The following is a 21,895-nucleotide window of genomic DNA, read 5'->3' as shown; positions in this document are numbered from 1 at the left end:
ACGGATGCTTTCTTATTGGCTGTCAGTGTTTTTATCATTCATTCATCATCATGTGGAAAAAAATATTTTTTTGGTTGCAAGATAAAATCTGGAATTCTGAGAAATAAAATTTAATCGGAATATGTTCACACAGAATTGTGAGATATAAACTCAAAATTCATAAAACAACTCTGAACTGCAATATACTGTATGAATTCAGAATTGTTTCATTTTATTTTTTTATTAATGTGAGATTAATTGTTAATTCAGAATTGTTTAGAATTCTAGGTATATATTAATCTAGAATTACAAGATATAAACTCAGAATTTTGCAATGTTGAATTTGTTGATTTGTTGAGGAAAAAGTTGGAACTGCAAGACTATAAATGCAGAATTCAGTTTTTTTTTAAGTCAGAATTAACAAGACAAACTCAAGAATTCAGCGAAAGTGAATAGCAATCTATAAATTCAGACTCCTGCGATACATAAATCCTGAGATTTAAAGGGGGAAAAAAAAGATTAGGAATTGTGAGAAAAAAGTCGGAAATTGCGAGATGTAAGCTCAGAATTCAAGAAAAAAAAAAAGTGAATTGGTGATACATAAACGGTCAGAAATTGTGGACATATTAATCTGAGAATTGTGGGAAAAAATAAATTGAGGAGAATAAAACAGAATTGCATGGAAAAAAACTCATAATTGTGGAGATGTAAACTTGCAATTCAACAAGTTTATCATATCTGTCAATTGCCGGCATATAATAAAACTCTGAAGTCAAACAGAACAAAATGAGGAATTCGAGCATTGTATAAAACTCCGGGAATTGTGAACATTGGAGAAGTGAATTACCAGGATAAATTTCTTCTTCTCGTTCGCTCCGCCGCTTTAACAAGGAGTCTCTCAGTATTACAAATTTCCAACTGCGTAACTTGGATTGTAGAAGAAAAAAGTCAGAATTGCCGAGATGTAAACTCAGAAATTCAGGGGACAAATGAACTGTGATATATAACCCTCAGAACTATGGGCAAAAGACAAACTCAATAATTCCAGTGAAAAAAAATTAATATTGATATATAAATTCAAAATTGCGATATATTATGAACTTGAGAATTGTTAGAAAAAACTCAGAATTGTGAAAATTGGAAACTGCAGCAGATTTTACAGTTTATTACTCGGCAATTGTGTCAAATATAAACTTTCAATTAGATGAGAAAAACAGGCAGAATTGTGAAAAAAGTGACAATTACCTTTTTTTAATTATGTGGCAGAAACAGACACCTAGTAAATGATAAAGAACATGTTAATTGTTTGGTGTAATGTCCCCTTTAAGAGGAGCCAGTCTGCTCCTAGTTGAGGCTGATGACCTCACTGCGAAGGATCATCCTGACATTTTCCTCCCAGCGAATTTGAATGCCTGTTTTCCCTCTCTCTTCTACACCCTGACGGGCGTAGTCTCCCATGCCTGTCTGTCATCCGACGAATGAGCTTTCACTCTCCAGCCAATTCCTGTTTTTGACGTCGTCTTATCACTGAGTAACTCAGAAATGACATATCATTCTCTTCAGCTTTGTTAACGAAAGCATTCCCTTTCTCATCATATCTCCACATATCTGTTGGAAAGAGCAAGCACATCTGGAAATATAATAGTCAGATTGCAGCGCGACTGGAGGTCACTACCACAACACTCACTTCTGCTCAGTCGAGTTGGGCTCTTTTAAACAGCTTACTGTATGAGTGAACCGAGCACGGGCAGGGTCACCAAAACAGGGGAGAACACCAGCGGCGCGTTCCATGCCAGAGGAGCGTGAGGCAGTTAGTAAAACGTTCATGACTAGGTTTGGCATATGGAATAGGTTGATTGGTCAGATTCGAAACTAGCCGGTCACGAGGTGCCCCATTGTTCTTGCAATGGAAAAAGGAAAAGAAAACGTCATTTTTTTCCGCGTTTTTCAATGTCATGCATTAAATGCATCTGCAAAAAAAAACATGATGATTATCTCTATTTTCTCAGCGACGAGTTTCATCTCATAGTACTACAAATTGCATTATCAAACTAGGTTTCTCTTTTTTCTCCTAAACCCTAAAATTAACAGAGATGAAATAAGTGCAACATAATATAAATCCAGAAAAGACCAAATAGATAATAAAATGACAAATAATGACAAACTACACAAAATGAAATATAGATATACGATATAATATATATATATATAAAGATAATAAAAGGAAAAACAGAAAATAAAATAAGATAAAGATCGAAATAATAAAAACTAATTGTAAAGTTATAATAAAAAAATACAAATAATAAATTAAACTAAAAAATAAATAAAACTGAATAATTAAATACAAGACTAGCATAATAAAAAAGTTAAGTGAAATAAAAGAAAGTAATAAAAAAAGTTATGAAATACAATAAAAATAAGAATAAAAAATAACAAATCCATACTAAAATTAATTTTAAAAAATTAATAACAAAAAAAAACTAAATAGAGTAACATTTAAATCTTAAATAATACAATATTAAAAATTAGAATATAAATATATACCAATAATCTAAAGAGTATGAATAAAATAGAATAATAGAAAAAGTAACATAAAACAAATACACTGAATAAAATAAAATAAAATAAACTAAAATAACAATAAAAATAAAATAAAATAAATATAATATAAAATAAAAATAAAATGAAGCTAATACCTCGTCCTTAACAACACCCTATGCACTAAAATAGCCATTCAGTGCTAAACAAAGTAAAGTAAAATAAAATAAAATCTGAAAATACAGCATCCATCTCTCAGTCTTCTTGTTTGGCTTAAAGATTAATTAAACAGAAGTTAGTTAATTATGTCCATTATGTTACGCTTTCATTAGTGATTCAGTCGATCAGAAGATGGTCCTGCGGCTCAACATCATCTGTATGTATTCAGAATCTCTCCTCTTGTATTTTCATGGGAGGAAAAAAGATGTTTGATTCAGAAGAGTTTGGAACAGCATGAGGATGATGGAAAAATGACTGACAGAACCTTAGTTTTATGGCGTGTCGTGAACTCTCTCTTCCTTTCAGGCTCCTCTTCACGACCTGAGCCGCTGTGTTATCTGCTGTTTAATTTTTTTGTGCATCACAGAGCAGAGCGAGAGCTGGAGAATATCACCAGCCTTCAGTCATTCCTGCAAGAACCTTTAACTCTGAGCTTAGAAACATCTAGCGGTGTGCTGAGCATCTTTTTGTAATATTACTGATATTACCAAACATTTGAATGGTTTGAAAAGATGCAAACCAACCGACTAACAGCACAAAACACTAATAAAGTCATACAAATCCACTGAGACTTACTGATGTTTGAGCTCCAGTTCATGATGTCACTTCCTGTGGGATGATGTCATCCTAGGAATGGCCTCCAGGGTTTAAAGTGCTTTCTACAAAACAGGATTGAACAGTGTGGTAGAATTTTTAACTATCAATTAACAACTATATTCCAATTCTAAAACATGATTTTGTTTGAAGCATTTCAATTGTGAGAAAGAAAGCAAACATGCATATCCAGTCAAACCGAAGTAGACCAATGTTTACATTATCATGTTCTCAATTCACTGTCATATTTTAATTAAACAAACTCATATGATGAACATCGTTATAGAAATCTCAGTGGTTATAGTGCAATGTATTTGTATATTGGAACCTGCACTTCAACTGGACAGTTATGTTAGTATCAGGGATACTATTTTGTTTATTTTTCCTTTTCGGATTAATATATTTAATCAGTATTGTATTTTGTTTTATTTTTATTATAAAAAATATCTAAATTAAAATTAAAATAAAATTAAGATAATGAATCAGAATTAATAAAATATCAAAAATAAAAAATAAAAACTTCCAAAATAAAAATAAAGTAGTAAACAATTAATAAAATAAAAAACAGATAATAAATTAAATAAAAAAAGCACCCCCAACCATTTTAGTTTTTGGTTGATATGATCCCCACTGGGATCGACCCAGAACCACCCTCTTTGATCTCAACTAAAAAATAAATAAATAAATAAAGACATACTTATACCACGTTTCTTATATCTACAGTGCTTCCAATTTTAATATATTTCCAAGAAGAAAATTCACCTAAACTCATGGTAAATAGAATCTAAAAGCAGTGTTATTTTAATTATTGTTGAGTATGCTATTTTTAGTTTTGCTAATATATTATATGTTCTGCATTTCGTGTTATGAAATAGTTAACACTTTGTGTTTGACATTTTTCTTTTCTTAGTTTTTGACTGTCGTGTGGAGTTTTTATTATTTTTTATTGTTCAGTTTTTCTTTTTACTTACTTTTCTAATACATCGAGTAAAACTAAATTAAAATGATTAATAAATATAAAAAACACATTATATTTTACTTCAAGGTAAGGAAAATGCTTTTTCATAGTTTTAGCATTAGTTAACTATAACAACCGTGGATAAAACAGGACTCTATCAAATATGATTTTCCATCTATATTCTCCTGTGTATTTAGACACATGATGGACGTGATACATGTAGAGTATAACAGGAACATTCTCAACACGAATGTGAACAGTGAAGGCTCTGCTCTTGTACATTAATACACATGCTGATAACACTCTTTTATTTCTCTGTTGTTTTCTCTTCTGCAGTCCCGCGTGGTGAACCAGCTTTGGACAAATGCGGTGTCAATTTATCGTCTGCAACATGTCCAACACATCAGGTTCAGCAGGCCATGAGCCATGCACTCGTCTGCTAATCATTAAAATATGACTGGCATTTTTATATGAGAGCGGCTGGAATCTGCGGTTCATCTTGGCCTGAATATGACGGAGCGCATCGAATGGGAAAACAGAGCTGCTCTTGATGTTGCGTCATCTTCGTTCTGAGATGTCAAGCGTTTCACTAAAACATTCACAGGGAAGTATTAGTTCATAAACCAACATGCACTGCCTGGAAATAATCTGACCTGCTAATTAAAACATCTGAAGCCAACATTTCCAGCCCTGCATTCCTGTGTTCTGATTAGAATATTAGTTCACAGCTGATGTGAAACACGCACCTGTGATTATAGAGATTACGAGATGAACTCTTGTACTCAAAACTCAGAAATTATTTAAAATGGCAAAACTAATTATGTCCAAATGGATCCAAGCACTTCAAACAGTTCCAGATTCTCAGATCTTGATGCAAAATTTATAACTACTACATTAATTTATCGCTATATTATATTGCAAAGTGAATAAGAACAACAATTGTCCACATCAAACACTGGCTAAGATAAAAAAAATATATATATGAATTATTTATTAATATAATTACAAATCTAAATCTAATCTCTCTCTCTCTCACACACACACACACACACACACACACACATAGACACACAAACACACACACACACACACACACACACACACACACACACACACACATATATATATAACACTATATTATATTATAATATGAATTATATCATATATTTATACAATATACAATACATATTTTTTATTATATAAATATATGATTTAATTGATATATATATATTTATAGTTTAAATGACACTATATTATATTATTATATAAATAAAATCATATTTATACAATATACAATATATATTTTTATTTCTAAAATTTATATTATTTAATTTTTATACACAATTATTGTGGCCAAAAGAATTCACGATAATGATATATCATCTATATATATATATATTATATATATACTATATATCTATATATATAATATATATATATATATATATATATATATATATATATATATATTATATATATATATAAAATCTTGAAAAAAAGAGAAAATTAAATGATGCTATCATTCATAAACCAAAATTGTGCATGTGATTCAAAATAAACGGCTTTGTTACGTCACAAAAAAATAAATGTCTGTGGTTTTTACCTAATCTTGGATCAGTTTTATAAATTTGTAGACATTTTTAATGAGACATATGTGTAATATTATAAAGGGGGATTTTTATTTTTTATTATTTTTTTGTTGGTGTTTTTACAAGCCCACTATAAAACGAACAAAGTACAACAATACATAAGAATTACAACCTATTTTTTACTTCAAATTTGCGTTAAAGCATCAATAGAATGTTTGAAATAACTTCCTTCTGTGAACTGATGAGGCTTCTTATCACAGAATGAGGCAGAAATTATTTTACAGTATTCTATACAGTGATTCAGGCTACGTTGATTAGAATTGCATTAAAACATACATTATCCTTGTGAAAAATACCTGAGATGGCTTGAAATAGACAGATAAACCATACAGCGATAAATTCTGTTTACACTAAAATAGCAGCCTTTTCTTTAGCAACAGGTGTGTAAATAGTAGTTAGGTGGAAGATATTTAAACTTCAGTACTGTAGAACATTATAAAACAGTATGCAATTACATATCAAATATACATTTTATAAAGTGCGGTTCATTCAGAAGACTTCACATGCTGAAACATTCAGAGATTTCAAAGACGCGCAGGTCAGGAGTTTCTTCCAGAGCATTTCTCCAGCTTGTCTTATTTAAGCAGTTCTCAGTCTAATTCAAAGAACGGATGGAAAAAAGCCTCCATGACAGAGTTGATTACATCTGAGCGGCTCCTGGTAGCAGAAGCAGCACTCGGGCTCCCCTCGGAGGGGAGATGACCTTTGACCCGCGCTGAAGAGCGTCCAGATCCGTGATTGCAACTCGATACGCACCATTGTTTCTAACATCTCTACTTCCATTTGGACGTAACGCACCTGAATATCATAACCCAGAAATCACGCAATACACTGCAAGAAAATCATGTTCTTCCGCAGCATTTTTATCTTGTTTTCCAGTACAAATATTTCAACATTCTCAAATCAAGATACATTCATTAAAAATGACATGAGTTATTAAGTCTATTAAGCTTAAGCTGTTTCTTTAAAAAAATAATCAAAATGGATGAATTGAGTTTTTGCTTAAAACAAGAAGAACCAATATATGACCCCAAACCTTTGATTCATGTTTACATTTTTTTACACCATTTGTCTGGTTTTAAGCAAATATCACTTGATCTTGATGTGAACACAAGAAAACAAGTGATTAATGTATCTGATTTTTAAGAATGTTAAGATATTCTTTGACTGCGAAAACAATAGACAAAATTCAGTTTAAAATCAGTTTTGTGCTTTGTACATTAGATGTTTCTCTCTTTTTCAAGCATTACATGGCTTGTTATGAGCAGATTACAATTATTGGAACCACAAATTAATGTTCAGGGGTCAGTCGTTGTACTCACCATAACTTTCTTGTCTTCTGTGCGAAGACAAGAGATTGATTAGTAGCAAGTTTGAACCAGCTTTTCTCTTTTGTATTTAAAGTAAATTTAAACATGATGTGACATTCATTGATGCCAAAACACATTTTTTGTCACATGAAAATTTTGCATGGTCACTGACTTGTAATGACTGCCCAATTCTGATAGAGAATGGTAACCGAAATGTACTGCTTACCGTGGGGGGGAAGATTATCAGTGAATTGTGCCCATTAAATCAAGATTCATTTCCTTTGAGAAGCCATATAAATATTGCATTTATATATGCAAATGAGGTGTACATGTAATTACAACTACATATGCCAAATATTTCCAGAAGATAAATTTGGAAACGCAACATTGATAAAGCCAGGGTTCAAAATTTCTTGAGGAAGTTTGTAGACAATCTTAGAGTTAAAAGGTTTTTCCAGAGGGATTTTTGTATATCTCCTCATTTATCACTCTATAAATCAAGAAAATACTGTCAAACAGACAGAAAACAAACACATTTTCACCATGTTTTTAAGCAATAAAATGTCTCTCAGGTCAATGCGAATATGAACAATCTTCCTCTAATAAACACTTTCAGAATGTCGATAGGAATAAAACTGTAATGTTTTAAACTGTAGTGTGACTGAGCTGAGCTGGAGAAGAAAAATAGATGCAATATGCAATGAAATACACACATAAATGTGTGTTTTGCATTTATGTTTTCTTTCAACTAGTTAAAAACCAAGATATTAGGGGAAATCGTCAAATAGCAAATGATTTTTTTTTTTTGCCTGTAGCATCTTGCCCTATAAAACAAGTAAAATATTACATTTCCAGAAAACAAGGACAGGAGAGTATCTGTGTCATTTTGCCAATTTCCAGTAAATGACCACATCTTAATTTACGGATCTTTCAATATTTTGTACTAGAAAACAAGACAAGAATACTGAGCGAAGAGAAGAACATCATTTTTTTGCGGTCTGTCTGTTTCTCACACAAAGCCGATCATATGACTGCAGAAGACTTCAAAACAGGGCATTATGATACTTTATGATGTTTTTTGCCATTTGCTGGAGCCTGAGCCCTACACTTGTTAATGTATGCCGACACCCAGAAGAATACTGCGATATTCATTCTTTTTTATTGGTAACCAAAGAACAATAATACAAGAGAATAATACTTGAAACAGCAACATGAAGCGCTAAATAAATCACGAACAAGTTTTTTAACTTTGTCATTCAAAATATGACCCTTGTTAACATTCCTCGCTGAAGTGATGCAAAGAGTATTTACTTTATTTCCCCTTAAAAGCCAGAGTTTAAGGGCAGATGACCTCTAATAAGAGTGAAAGGTTTACATACTTGCAGTATTTCCTAAATAAATACGGGGGGAGTTTTTCCTCGGCAGAGTAGTAGGATTCAGATTACTAGTAGTGATTCAGATACTGGCAGCTCTAGGGGACGCTCTTCAAACACAAGCAGGCCCTTCTTGACCTCTGACCTTTGCCCTGGAGGGCGCATCATCAAATACTAAGCTGTTTTTGATTTGCCCACAAAATGACCCCAAAGCGCCAAAGTCAACCACCTACAAGAGCATTTCTTGCGAAGTTGTCTAGGGTGACCGAGTAAGAAAAACACGTTCACGCCAGAAAGAACAAAGTGCATGATTAAAGCATATTAGCCACTCGAGGCTGCTGATTTATCCACATGTTTATCGGGTGTGAAAAAAACAAAATCTTAATTGCGCGTAAATTTAAAAATCACTGTAACCGAAGGCCTCAAGTTGCTTATTGCTCAATTTTTTTTTTTGCTTTACAGTGGGAAAAAAAAAGCTTCAAACACAGTATTGAACACCAATGTTTTAATACGATTACATTTAGGTTATGGAAGCTTGTTTCTGGCATCACAGAATAAACAAATATAAAAAGATTATTTGCCAATTCTTCATCTCACAATTCATAGGCTTTTTTTTTCCATAACACAAAGTTCATATACTCATAATTTTGGCATTTATATTTAGCAGAACCGTTTCTTATCCAAAGTTGACTTACAGTGGTATTCCATGTCTATACTTTTTTTTTTTTAACCAGTATGTGTGTTCCCTGGGAATTGAACCCACAACCTCTTGTGCTGCTGACACAACTCTACCACTGAGCCACAGAAACACATTTTGTTGTTTTTTCCCTGAATTCTAAGTTTACTTTTCATAAATTATTCTCACAATTCTTTTTTTTCTGCCACAGAATAAAACAATTAAAAAAAAAAGTAATTGTGATGTTTTAACTCACAATTCTGACATTGTTTTCTCACATTTTTTTTATCTTGAAAGTTTAAATCTTGAATGAAATTTTTTTGTTGCTGTTTGTTGTGTTTGGTTCTGCCACAGAATGATTAAAACAATCAAAATATAATACGTGGCGGAAAGAAGCCAAGATATTTGCTTTAAAATTGAAAGATATAAACTAGCATCTTCCAAGAATAAAAGTCAGAATTGTGAAATTGAAATCAATTTGTAATTACCTGTTTTATTGTAAAAAAATAAAATAAAATAAACTAAAATAAAATAAAATAAATAAAATAAAATAAAATGCTGTGATGTACACATAATTCAGAGCCAAAAAAGTGAGATAAAAATTGTGAGATTAAAAAAGACGCCTGTTTTACCGTTTTCATTGTTTTACTCAGTGGCCAGAAATAAGTGTGACCAGACATCAGACTTCCATATTTAGTAATCATTAAGAAGAAGAAGAAGATAGAAGAATAATGAAGAAGACGAGAAGACAGAGAATAAAAAAAAGAAAAAATCTGGACACTGGATATCTTGACAGCCTACAAGGTTCACTACACGTAAACAATCCCAGAAAACTGATGAAATAGGTCAGCACCCATTCAAAAAATTAAAATAAAATGCACGGTATTTCTGGATTAGTTTTTTGCCCATGTGAGTCCTGGTTAATCTCTGAGCGACCTCTCAATGTCCCAGCGAGTTGTGATTTGTTTCACAAACCCTTCATGCTTTGACTAACAGCTCAGTGGAGTCTCCTGTCTCCGGCTTTTCATGTTGCCAGGAAGGTATTTGTTCAACAAGTAAATAATTACAGATCCGTTCATTAACTTGAATGGGCGACACATCAGGCGAGAAGTGGACAGTGCAGTGATGGACACGTGTTGGACTGTTGTGTCTGGCGTATTTTCTGCCTCGCGGCACGATGACCATTATGAGTTATGCCTGCTAAAGTCATTGTAGGAAATTTCATAATTGACTCAGTGAGCGTATAATCTTTCGTAGATTATCAAATGATACTTCAGAGAATATGGCCTTTCTGGCTGAGGCCTTAAACACACACACAGCGCTGAGAGAAACTCTGTCATTAGTCAGTGTTGGAATTTTTGTTTGGGGAATTTAACACACACACAGCGCTGAGAGAAACTCTGTCATTAGTCAGTGGACCAGACAAAATGAACAGGGAAAATGGAGCTAATGAAATGGTTGCAGGATGATAATTCTTTTCCATATGTTTTTCATAGAGTTAGTTGCTGCATATTCTTAGTTCTTTTCCACTGCTGATTCCTTTTTTGGTTTTATGACATACCGACCAGGCAATATATATATAATAATATAGATTATATATATATATATATATAATATTATATAATATATATAATATTATAATTAGGTATATACAGTATATATATATATATATATATATATATAGATATATTATTATTATTATTATATTATTATTATATATTATTTCTTTTCTCTCCATGAATTGGCCACTTTTGAGATTTTGGGCTATTTGGCTTTTAGTAACATGTTGTTTCAGACTAGTGGAAAAAAAATGTCTATAATAAAAGTGTTTATTTTATTGCACTTTATCGTTAGTAGATTTTAACTACAGTACGTGAAAAGGCTGTTTTCTCAAAATGAGTTTTTTCTCCACTTTGGGAACACTAGCACACACCAAACTTTACAGTTTTATTCCTCTGTATATTCTGAAGGTTTTTACTGAGGGGTTTGTTCATATCATTCATTTTTATTCTCTATATTCTGCATTCCTAAAAAAATTATGAATTTATAAACAGAACTTATTATTATTTTTTTTTAATTTATTTTTTATGTAATATGGTTTATGGTGTGATGTTTTGCTTCCATAATTTGTCTTCTTTCCAACTAGTGGAAAGAAACCATCCAAATCCATTTTTCCAGTAAAAAAATCCAGTGCATTTTATTGCACTTTATCTGTTTGCATCTGTAGATTTCAATTGCAATCCTTTTAAGGCCGTTTTCTCATAATAAGTCTTTTTTCTCCACTTCAGCAGCACTTACATATACCAAAATTTACAGATTTGTTCTTGTCCATGTTCTGAAGATTTTCACTGAGGGGTTTGTTCATATTTAATTCACCTGGTTTTGTTGTTGCACTTTGTTTCTGTAGATTTCAATTACAATGCATAATTTTAAAGGCTGTTTTCTCAAATTACGTTTGTTTGTACACTTCAGCAGAACTTAGATGCAACAGATTTTGCAGTATTATTACGCTCCGTATTCTGACCACTTTTACTGAGGGTTTTGTTCATGTTTCATTCACACTGATTTATATAAGATTTTACTCCTAGAAACATGATGAAAATGTGATTTTCTCTGGCTGTTGACAATATTTTCTGATTTATGGAGTGATAAAAAGAGAAATCCAAAATCCCCTCAGTAAAAACCTTTAACTCAAATATGTCAATAAAATCAGATAAGAATTTTTAAACTGGCTTTATCCAATGTTCAGATTTATCTTCTGAAAGTGTATGCAAATTAGTGTTAGGTGATGCATAATTTACATATTTAAACAGAAAACTAAAAAAAAGATTGCAATTTTTTTATGTAATCAATCAACTGCGAAACTATGATGATATCTATTAAATTTTTTACCCTATTCACTTGTCTTAATTGGTGTTGGTGTATCTTCCTACACATGAGTGCTTGAGCTCAAAAACGTAGTGGGTTTCTTGCATGGCACATGTGTTCTCTGTTCTTCATTACATGTAGACGAAACATCCTAGCGGCTTGGCAGAATCTGTCTTTCATGTGCATTAGTCGAGTTTCCCTCTGCAGAGTATAACCAGAAACACCCCAGAGCCGTGAGCAAGGTCACGGTGTCTCCTGCCAGCCTGCAATATCTAATAAAAGAGAAAAGGGACAAAATGGAAATTCCCTCTGCAGAGTATAACCAGAAACACCCCAGAGAGATGAGGGTGTTTTTGGAATGATGTAGGGTTTGGGAAATTTTTTTTTTCCAAAAGAACCTTTCAGTGAACAGTTTAAAAAAAAAAAAACATTTTTTTAATTAGTGTGCAGAACATTTTAATAGTCGGAAGAAACTTTTCCAATATAAAGAACCTTTTGTCCAATGGAAAGTTTTGATGAATGATAAGGTTATTTACTATTTGACTTTCGAAGAAGTCCCAAAATAGAAAATAAAAACATTTAAAGTTGGTTTAGATGGTTTAACATTAAAAAGGGATGCAGAAGTACTGGAATGATTGGATCATAAACAAAACGAGACCAAACCAAGTTTTCACAACGATGCCACAGAAGAACCATTTTTGGTTCTTCAAAGTACATTTCAATTAACAGTTCTTAAAAGAACCATTATTTTTATAATGTGAAGAACTATTTTTCCACTATAAAGAAATAACCTTTTGTGCAATGGAAAGACTCAATGAATGTAAAATTAAATGCCAATGAAAAACCTTTATGTTATGTTAAGAGATTGCAGGCACAACAAAAGTCATTTTCCTGATTGATTTCCAAAAAGTGCCCATGTAAACATTTAAAGGGTTAAAGTTGAATTTAGATGTGGTTTAAAATGATTAAAGTGGGACATTGTAGAAACCAAAAGTATTGGAAGGTTTTGGTGGATGGCAATAGAAAAAAATAGAAACGAGCCCATGTGAAAATAACATTGTCAATAGTGGTTTGAAATATCAGAAAGGGACAACGTATGCAGAATTAAGGGAATGAATAGAATCAAAACAACAACATGAAAATACAAACAAACAAAAACAGTATAATTCGAACAAAGCAATTTAAATACCGAATAAATAAAATAGAACAACATCAACAACCAACCATCAAACACTACAAATGTAAATAAAGCAAACAAAAACCAAACTAAACAGAATTAACACTCTTTATATCAGCAAGACTTAACCAAACAGCAAAAGACTGTTATAATCCACATGTGTCGAGATGAAAGCTTCACGTAAAAGTCACGTGAGAGCTGCAGCGAACCTAAAGAGCGCGCAAAAAAGCCTGGGGAAAAAAAAAGGGGTACCTGCGTTAAATCTCCAGAACCGTTCAGAGGAGAAAACAGACAACGTGTGTACTCTGTCACGTCCCTCAAACCCTCCTGTAAACCATGACAAAGACACAATATCAAAAAACACAGGGTAATCTTAATCAGTGCATCACCCCTGCTTGCATGAAAACTCTTGATATGAAAAAGATTTATAATGCTTATCAGATTTGTCTTTTTTAAAAAAAGAAAAAAAAAAAATAAAAGCATTTAAAATACGATCCACAAAGACAGTTTGATTGTCACTGTCCTTTGTTGCTTTTAAGACGTTTTAAAGATGAGCAGCATGGCATTTGTTGGAAAGCAGGACTGCATAGAAGGTTCTGGTTTTGACCCTGAGAGAAAGAAACCAGAGCTGAGCTCAAGAGGATTAACTCTTATAGACAGTCAGGAACTAATCAATTCTGACATAATAGACCTGTACATAAACATAGTGAAAGAACATCACTGATTCAGATGAGAGAGCAGGACAGAAGGTCACTGGATTAATGGACTTCAAAACCTTGTTTCTGGTGTACAAAGAGCCTGTCCCGCCAACATTTTCAGCAAAGGAAAACACAACACTGGTGTTGTCAAGACTCCCCCCGCCTTCAGTGCTCAATACTGGGCGCAATTCTAAAAGATCGAGCACCTTGCAAAACCACTGCCTTCGTAGAAGCTTTGAAACCCTGAGTCAATCCTGTTTTTTCAAACAGTGATGGGGGCTTATGAAGCACTGCTTCGTTGACGCTTTAGATATATTAGACTTTGTAAAAGCAGTTTTTATGCAAGCTTCGGCCTGAGTTTTTTTGGTTGGATTTACACAGTGGTTTGATGGTCACCGAGGCGTGTGGAGTTTTGTTCACTATTTCGTAAACAGTGAACATTTTACGAGGCAGTTTGTATATAGACCCCCACCCCCTTCCTTAACGTTGCCATGTCCAACAAGCCAATGGAGCTCTCACGTATTGAAAAATACATCAGGACTGATCAGCTCTTCCTCTTTACTATTATAGCCTGAAAATAACATGAATGAACAGCAGAAGTATGTTTGTTTGCACCATGAAACAATTCAATACACACCCATTTTTCAAGTTAAATCTAACGTCAATCTACTCTCCTGTCTGGTTTGTTGTTTGGACAAAATGGCAGATTTCAGCTATGATTTGTCAGATCGTCCTGTCCATCAAACCCGTGAAAGGATCAATTTTTTTTTAGCCTCGAAAGGTTAGTTTTTGTCATATCCTTGTCCAACTAGTAACACGGAGTACATCAGACAATATTTCTTGACACCTTTTGTTATTAATAACGGTTTTGAAATGCGTTATATTGATCATCAGTGATTTTACCTTCGTTTTTTGTATAGCGAACGTTATCAACGTGTGAATCTTTATGCTAATCATTGGTTTTAACTGATTCAAGTTTCGAAAAAAGAATGAGTTTTCTCTTATACTACTTGAATCTTGCCAAGGAAGTAATTAACTTAATCAAACTTAACCTGCATATACATCCAATGTAAAGACCTCAGAGTGTTGAAGAAAAGTCCTTCCAACATTTTTTTTGACTTTCATGGCAAAGATTCAACATCCAAATTAGCAATTCCTCCACGTTTTTTATCAATTAACACCCCTTGGCTTTCAAGTTAATATTTGAAAATCACTTCACATGTTCCCTAGTAATGAAGTTAAAAGTCAAATGACCATGCTAGTAAACAAGTAATTCATATATTTTTTTAAATGATGGTATGATTGGTGTTTTTATAGAGTTCAACAAACATTTTGTTTCTTCTCACAGATCTGAGGTTCATCCAAGCAGATGTTTTCCATAAACAGGACTACAGATGAAGGAGTAAGGGATTACTTTATTATTTAAAAGTATGTATACAGGTTCTATCCAGGGAAATACCGGCAGACTAGGACTATATGTACAATTCACTTTTTTACATTATGTCTTTACAAGAGTTGTACTTTAAAAAACCAATGCCTTTCTAATACATTGAAAAAAATACACACTTCACATACAAATGAAGCGTTGGCATACACACATAAATAAATTATCACCATCAACATTCACTGACTGCCCACAACAAACTATCTCTACGCAGCCAAGAACATAAACGGTTTACATCATTTCATCAGAAAACACGCGTATGTAATCATTAATAAACAAAACACTCTCTGTTAATCTTTAATGAAATATTGCTAACATATTAATAAGATGCAACAATTGGATGGATCGTTTATGACCAATCAAAGGAACAGTTCAACCAAAAATTATTTAATCACACTCATGTTGTTTTGAGTTATGAGCTAAGCATTTCCCAAAAGCATCATAAGCCTTAGTAGATCGTCAAAAAAAAACATTGGCACCAACGGTCTCTGCAATCTGATTAGTCTTATGAGGCTTTTTGGAAATGCTCTGACATTCAGCAATAGCTCATTTCTTAGCTGCAATCGATTCTTCAGAAACTTAACCAGTCATATGATTTTGCAATGACGTGAGAGCGAGCAAAGAACCGACTGAAATACGTGAAGGTTTGACATGCATCCATGAATCAGCCTTTTGCTCTGTTAATTGCTGAATGTTCTTTGAATAGCAAAAACTGATAAACTGTAGTTTCTCCACAGCTGAATCACCCATTCTTCAATTAAAATGTGAATAGATTTCATATACGGTTGGGGTGAGAAGTTTACATGCCCCCCCTTGTTTTTTTTTTCAGACTCATCAAAATGTTAATTATTATTTAACAAAGTAAGAGGAATCATACCAAATCCACTGTTATTGTTTATTTTAGTACTGACCTGAATAAGATTTTACATAAAAGATGTTCACATACAATCCACTAAAGAGAAAAAATGACCCGTTCAAAAAAGTTTTCATCCCCCTTGGATTCTTAATACTGTGTTTGTTAGCCTGAATGATTCCACAGCTGTGGTGTGTTTTTGTTTAGAGATAGTTGTTCACGAGTCCCTTGCTTGTCCTGAACAGCTAAACTGCCTGCTGAAAAATCCTTCAGCTCCCACAAATTCTTTGGTTTTCCAGGATTTTTGTGTATTTAAAGATCAAAATTCAACTATTATATTTTATGTGAAATATCTTATTCAAGGCAGTACTAAATAAACAATAACATGCATTTTGTATGATCCCTCTTATTTTAGTAAAATAATTAAAATTTGCAGATTCTGAAGGGGGTGTAAACTTTAGACCTCAACTGTAGTATGACTACATTGCCAGGATTTACCTCACCCATTGACATTAACTTTCTGAAATGGTGTAAATTCACACATAAACTATTGCTGTTGCTCGAGAGTTCCAGGTTATTTCAAAATCAAAGTTGTTGCAATGAAAACCGCAGAGCTTGAGGAGAGAACGAGGGTGAGGCGTTGAATATCTGTGGTTTCGCATCTGTCGAAAGCTGCGATTAGCTGCACGCTGTGTTGCGTCTTCTGACCATTTCAGGGTATTTCTCAGCTGAAAGACTTCTTGATGCTGCTAACTTGCTGATGATGAAGATGAGCTTCTGTAAAGAACAAAAACAAATATAAACATCACTGTGAAGGATCCATGTGAAACGTTTTATTTTTTGAGAATTGATACAATAATAATACATTTTAATATTAGATTTTATGAAGCTTTAGTTACTTTTTAACAATTTCCATGAAAAAAATTATGTGTCAATATAGAAAATTAAATAGCTGGTTTAGTTTAAAATGTTGGAAATGTTATGAAGACATGTTTTGGGATGCAAAAGTATTGGAATGATGGAATCAGAAACAAGATGGAAGAAAAAAAAAACAGTTCAAAATGCCAAATATTCAAAACACAAAGTATACTCAGAAATAAATAAAATAGAACAAAACATGAAACAAAACAACCAAATAAAAGTTCCAAATACAGTAAAGTGTTTTTTTATCAACAATAGAACAGAAGAACCATTTTTGCAAAATGCAACAAATACAAACAAAAAGAGCCTAATTTAAAACACCAATTCTATAAATTAAAAAAAACACCTAAAAAAAAAAAAAAAAAAAAACGTATCAAAACTCAAAACACAATAATGTAAATGAAGGCAACAACACCTATTTATTTTATTATTATTATGATTTTTAATATTATAGTGCCTGATTTTCTGGTCAAAATAAACCAGTTTCAACAGGAGAAAAATTGTTTCTCAAGGTGCTGGACTGATACATGATAATCAAATGCTGCAGTGGGGGTTAATTACTTACTAATTGTAAGTCTGATTACTGTAGTTAATGAAGCATGTAGTCTGATACTTATTAATGATGTATTCTAACTACTGTTAGATTACTTTTAGATTACTTATGACCAAAATGTTTTACTTTTAAAATATTTTGTTTACCTCAATGCAAATAACTAACATCAGAAAACTGAACAAACAAATGTGTCGTTAAACGACTGAAATATTAACAATAAAAATGTGTTTTAATTTTTGTATATTCTTCAATGAATGCTATGTAATTTTAGGTCCAAATGGCGCCGCCGGTTTGACTGACAAAACTTAAAGTGGTTTCAACTTTTATATACTTTTGCTTTCTCCTTTTACTGAATGATATAGTATCTCTATGTAATCTGTATTATGAGCATTTTAAAACAATGATGACAATCTGAGCAATTACAAGTACTAGTTCAATTTGACACGGACAATCCTGAAATCGTAACGTATAACTATTTATTAGCATTTTAAAACATTATACAATCTAATTACAAGTACTAATTTTTGGAATCTGATTACGTAATCCAGATTGCATGTAATGAGTTACTACCCAGCATTACTTTTTACAATAATTGCATTAACTGATGCGTTACTCCCTAAAAAAGTAACTAATTATGGTTACTTAGTCAATTTTTTATGGGAAGTTAATGTTTTTATGTGTTACTTTGAGTTACTACTTTTTAAATCTGAGCAGGACTTGCTTGTTTTTTTATATGAAAAAAAGTTCTTATTTTACAAATGTAAAGCCCTTTCACATCAAATGTAAATGAATGAGCCTCAGGCTGAAGGAAATGTGAATTTACGTCTGTACAGTAGAATATGACGCAGGAGAAGAAAGTTCAACACTATTCAGCAATAAATAAAATGAAACAAAAATGTGTCATTTTTTTGCTTAGTATGACTGACTGAATCATCAAAAGTCAGTAGCAAGACACGTGGTCATAAAAATTAGAGCTGCAAAACTCTACTTTCGTCACCATTTGTCTTCACAAAAATTTATAAAAAAATTAAAAAAAACTTTGCTTTCGCTTGTCCCTTAATCCCACCCGTCTAGCCTAGTACTTGTACTTGTACAACACCCACAAACTTTGTTTTTACACAGCACTTCCTGTGTTTATTTGACCCCTCTTAATGATGAATCGCTTGATGCATTCCTTTGTCCTTGATGCAGTCGCTTTGGATAAAAATGTCTGCTAAATGAATAAATGTAAATGTTAAATGGGATTAAATACATAAAAGATATTTGTCTTATTTAACATAACATACTTCGTATGCTCTGTGTCTCTCCAAATCAGCGTAGCACCGTTTTGGAGAATATCCGCTGAACGCAAACTGCGTACGCTCTTCTGTGTCAGCTGCGACACAAGGATACATTTCCTACGTGTATTAACCCTTTGATTTGAACTAAAACAGTGTATCCTTGTGGCGTGGCTGACACAGAAGAGCGTACGCTGCCTGCATACAGCTCATATTCTCCAAAATGGCACAACGCTGATGGACACCAATTGTTGAATAAAGTCGTTATTTTTTTGTTTTTCTTCATGTACACAAAAGTATTCTCGTCACATCATAATGAATTTATGGTTGAAATCACTGATGGCAGATGGAGTATCCTGATGATGCTTTTCATACTTTCCTGGGCCTGACAAGGAACACTGTTATTTAATTGGCAGTCTATGGGACAGTCACTAAGCCTCCTCCCGGTTTTCCATCCAAAATATCTTTAAATTGTGCATTCCAAAGATGGAACAAAGCTTTTATTCATTTTGGGGGTGGAGTAACCCTTTAATCTCTAGAATCCATGTTTGCTTACTTTGCTGCGAAGCGGCGTCTGTTGAAGATCTTCTTTCAGTCACAGGGTCCTCCTTTCTCCCGCCGCAGTTACTCACCTGAACCTCTAACCTGTAGAAAGTGCCCGGCCGGAGGTTGGACACGACCAGAAAGTTACGATCCTGGAAAACCACAAAAGCAAAAATACACACAGCTTTTAGACTGATACCGTCATCAGATCCTCATAATACAGCCACTTTTCATGGAAATGCAACAAAATGATTTATATATGAAATGACTATGTTGTCATTTTGTATAATCCACTGGATTTTCCCTCTTTTCAGATCGTTAGACAAATCAGATTATTCCTGAAAGAGAAGCTCACATGCGTTTCTCCAACATGTTTTGGCGTGAAGCATCGTCCAGCGCCTTCATGTTTGTCATGAGCTCATTGGAAATCCTTCAGATTGACTCGTTATGAAGAATGAAATCATCCATAAACATCACAGATTCCACATCATTCACACACGAGTCCAATCTGATAATGATGGCGTGCCTCGAACCGGCCTTCACAAAAGATCTGAGGAATCATGCGGATGAGAACTGGATGCAATTGGATTTGATGTATTTCAATCTGATTGAGTCGATTAAAGCTGAACTGTTTGTTCTAGGAGGAGAGCAGCCAGTGTTACTGATGGAGACAGCGCTGATGTCAGATGAAGAATGAGCTCAAAACGACACTCAATCACTGGGAACATACTAATAACTACCATATGAAGACTAATAAATCATTTACTTCAAGATAAACCTTCCCATTAGGATTGGGTGATGTAGCTGAAAATTATATCTCAATATTTTTCAGGTTTATTTCTGCTGTAATATTTTAAGTTTAAATATTAAATGCTATTAAATTATATCAACTGTATAATATATTAAAAGTTATGTTTTTATTATTTCATATATAATGTAATTTATATACTCAGATTTTTGAGAAATTCCATTTAAATATTAAATATCGTACTTTTTTAATTGTAATGTTATAATTGTAATACAATGTAATATGAATAATTAATGTTAATTATGTCAGAAATTAATGAATAATATAATAATTAATGAATATTAATAATAATTATATAAATATATATGTATTAAGTGATAAAATGTATTGTTTTTATTGTTTCTAATTTTATTTAATGTATATATATAGATATATATATATATATATATATATATATATATATATATATATATAGATTTAGCGGGTTTTTGAGAAATTTCATTTAAATATTATATTGATAAAACGGCAATGCCATGTAAATATTTTATATATAAATTAACAAATATTATACTATATTAATGAATGAATATTTATAATTAATTCAATATAAATTATATGTTGCTATGTAGTATTTTAATTCATATAGTATATAGATTTTTATTCTAATTTTATATATGAATTAATATACGATATGGGACGAGTCTGAAATTTGTCTAGCGTTACAGCAGGTTCACTCAGAATTACAATACTTTATCACATAAACAACACAGACTACAGAGCTTTCTCACACACACTCACAAAGAAAATTGAAAAAAAAGGACCTTTACTTTTTACATTTTATATGAGTTCTTCAACAATAATACAGCTTGATGTACAAATGAATTCTTTAACTTCATTCGACTGTATCATGGGACCTTATATCGTCGATTAGATGGCAACAGTACAAATTCATTATACAACACATGATTAGGTTCAGAAACTAGGTTATTAGCTAGTCTTACAGGATTATTATGGTAAGATAGTTCATCTGCTTTTTGAAGATGCTGACCCACTATTTTAGAGCACATTTTTAGTAAGTTCATTAGCTTTGTTTTTAGACTAACAGATAAACTCATATACCAAACTGAATTACAGTACTGCAAGACACTCATGATTACAGACATAAAAAACAATAAAAGAATCTGCTTTCTTGCTCCAAATGACCTCTATCTACGGAGAAAGTAGATTTTTGCATTGATTTATTACAGATACCATCTATATGATCTCTCCATGATAATGTTTTGTCTATCCATACTCCTAAATACCTATATGCTTCTACTTGTTTGATGTTCTCTTCATGTATAAGAACAGGTGTTGTATGAATGTCAGCAACAGGCCCTAACACTATCTCCTCAGTTTTTTTAAGTTAATACTAAGGGCATTATAGTCCATTATATACACATTATATACATTATATACACCATTTGACCAGTTTGTTTACCGCCTGTTGATGCTGTTCTAGGTATTCTTGGTTATTC

General features: G+C 32.5%; 1 protein-coding gene across 1 annotated transcript in view; it reads right to left on the bottom strand.

The window, feature by feature from the left end:
* Positions 1-1,323: 1,323 nt before the first annotated feature.
* LOC109090048 (anosmin-1) overlaps positions 1,324-21,895 on the bottom strand; it is a gene marked incomplete at its 5' end in the record, with an annotated part of 56,419 nt that continues 35,847 nt past the window's right edge. Inside the window, 6 exon segments of the mRNA XM_042730449.1 lie at positions 1,324-1,443; positions 1,508-1,587; positions 6,582-6,735; positions 13,594-13,668; positions 17,045-17,113; positions 19,687-19,782. Coding sequence (XP_042586383.1) covers positions 1,324-1,443; positions 1,508-1,587; positions 6,582-6,735; positions 13,594-13,668; positions 17,045-17,113; positions 19,687-19,782 — 594 coding nt within the window.

This window comes from Cyprinus carpio, chromosome B9 (assembly GCF_018340385.1).
Source record: "Cyprinus carpio isolate SPL01 chromosome B9, ASM1834038v1, whole genome shotgun sequence".
NCBI classification, from domain to species: Eukaryota; Metazoa; Chordata; class Actinopteri; order Cypriniformes; family Cyprinidae; genus Cyprinus; species Cyprinus carpio.
Note: the sequence above shows the minus strand (reverse complement) of the source record. Positions and strands in the feature narration are given on the sequence as shown.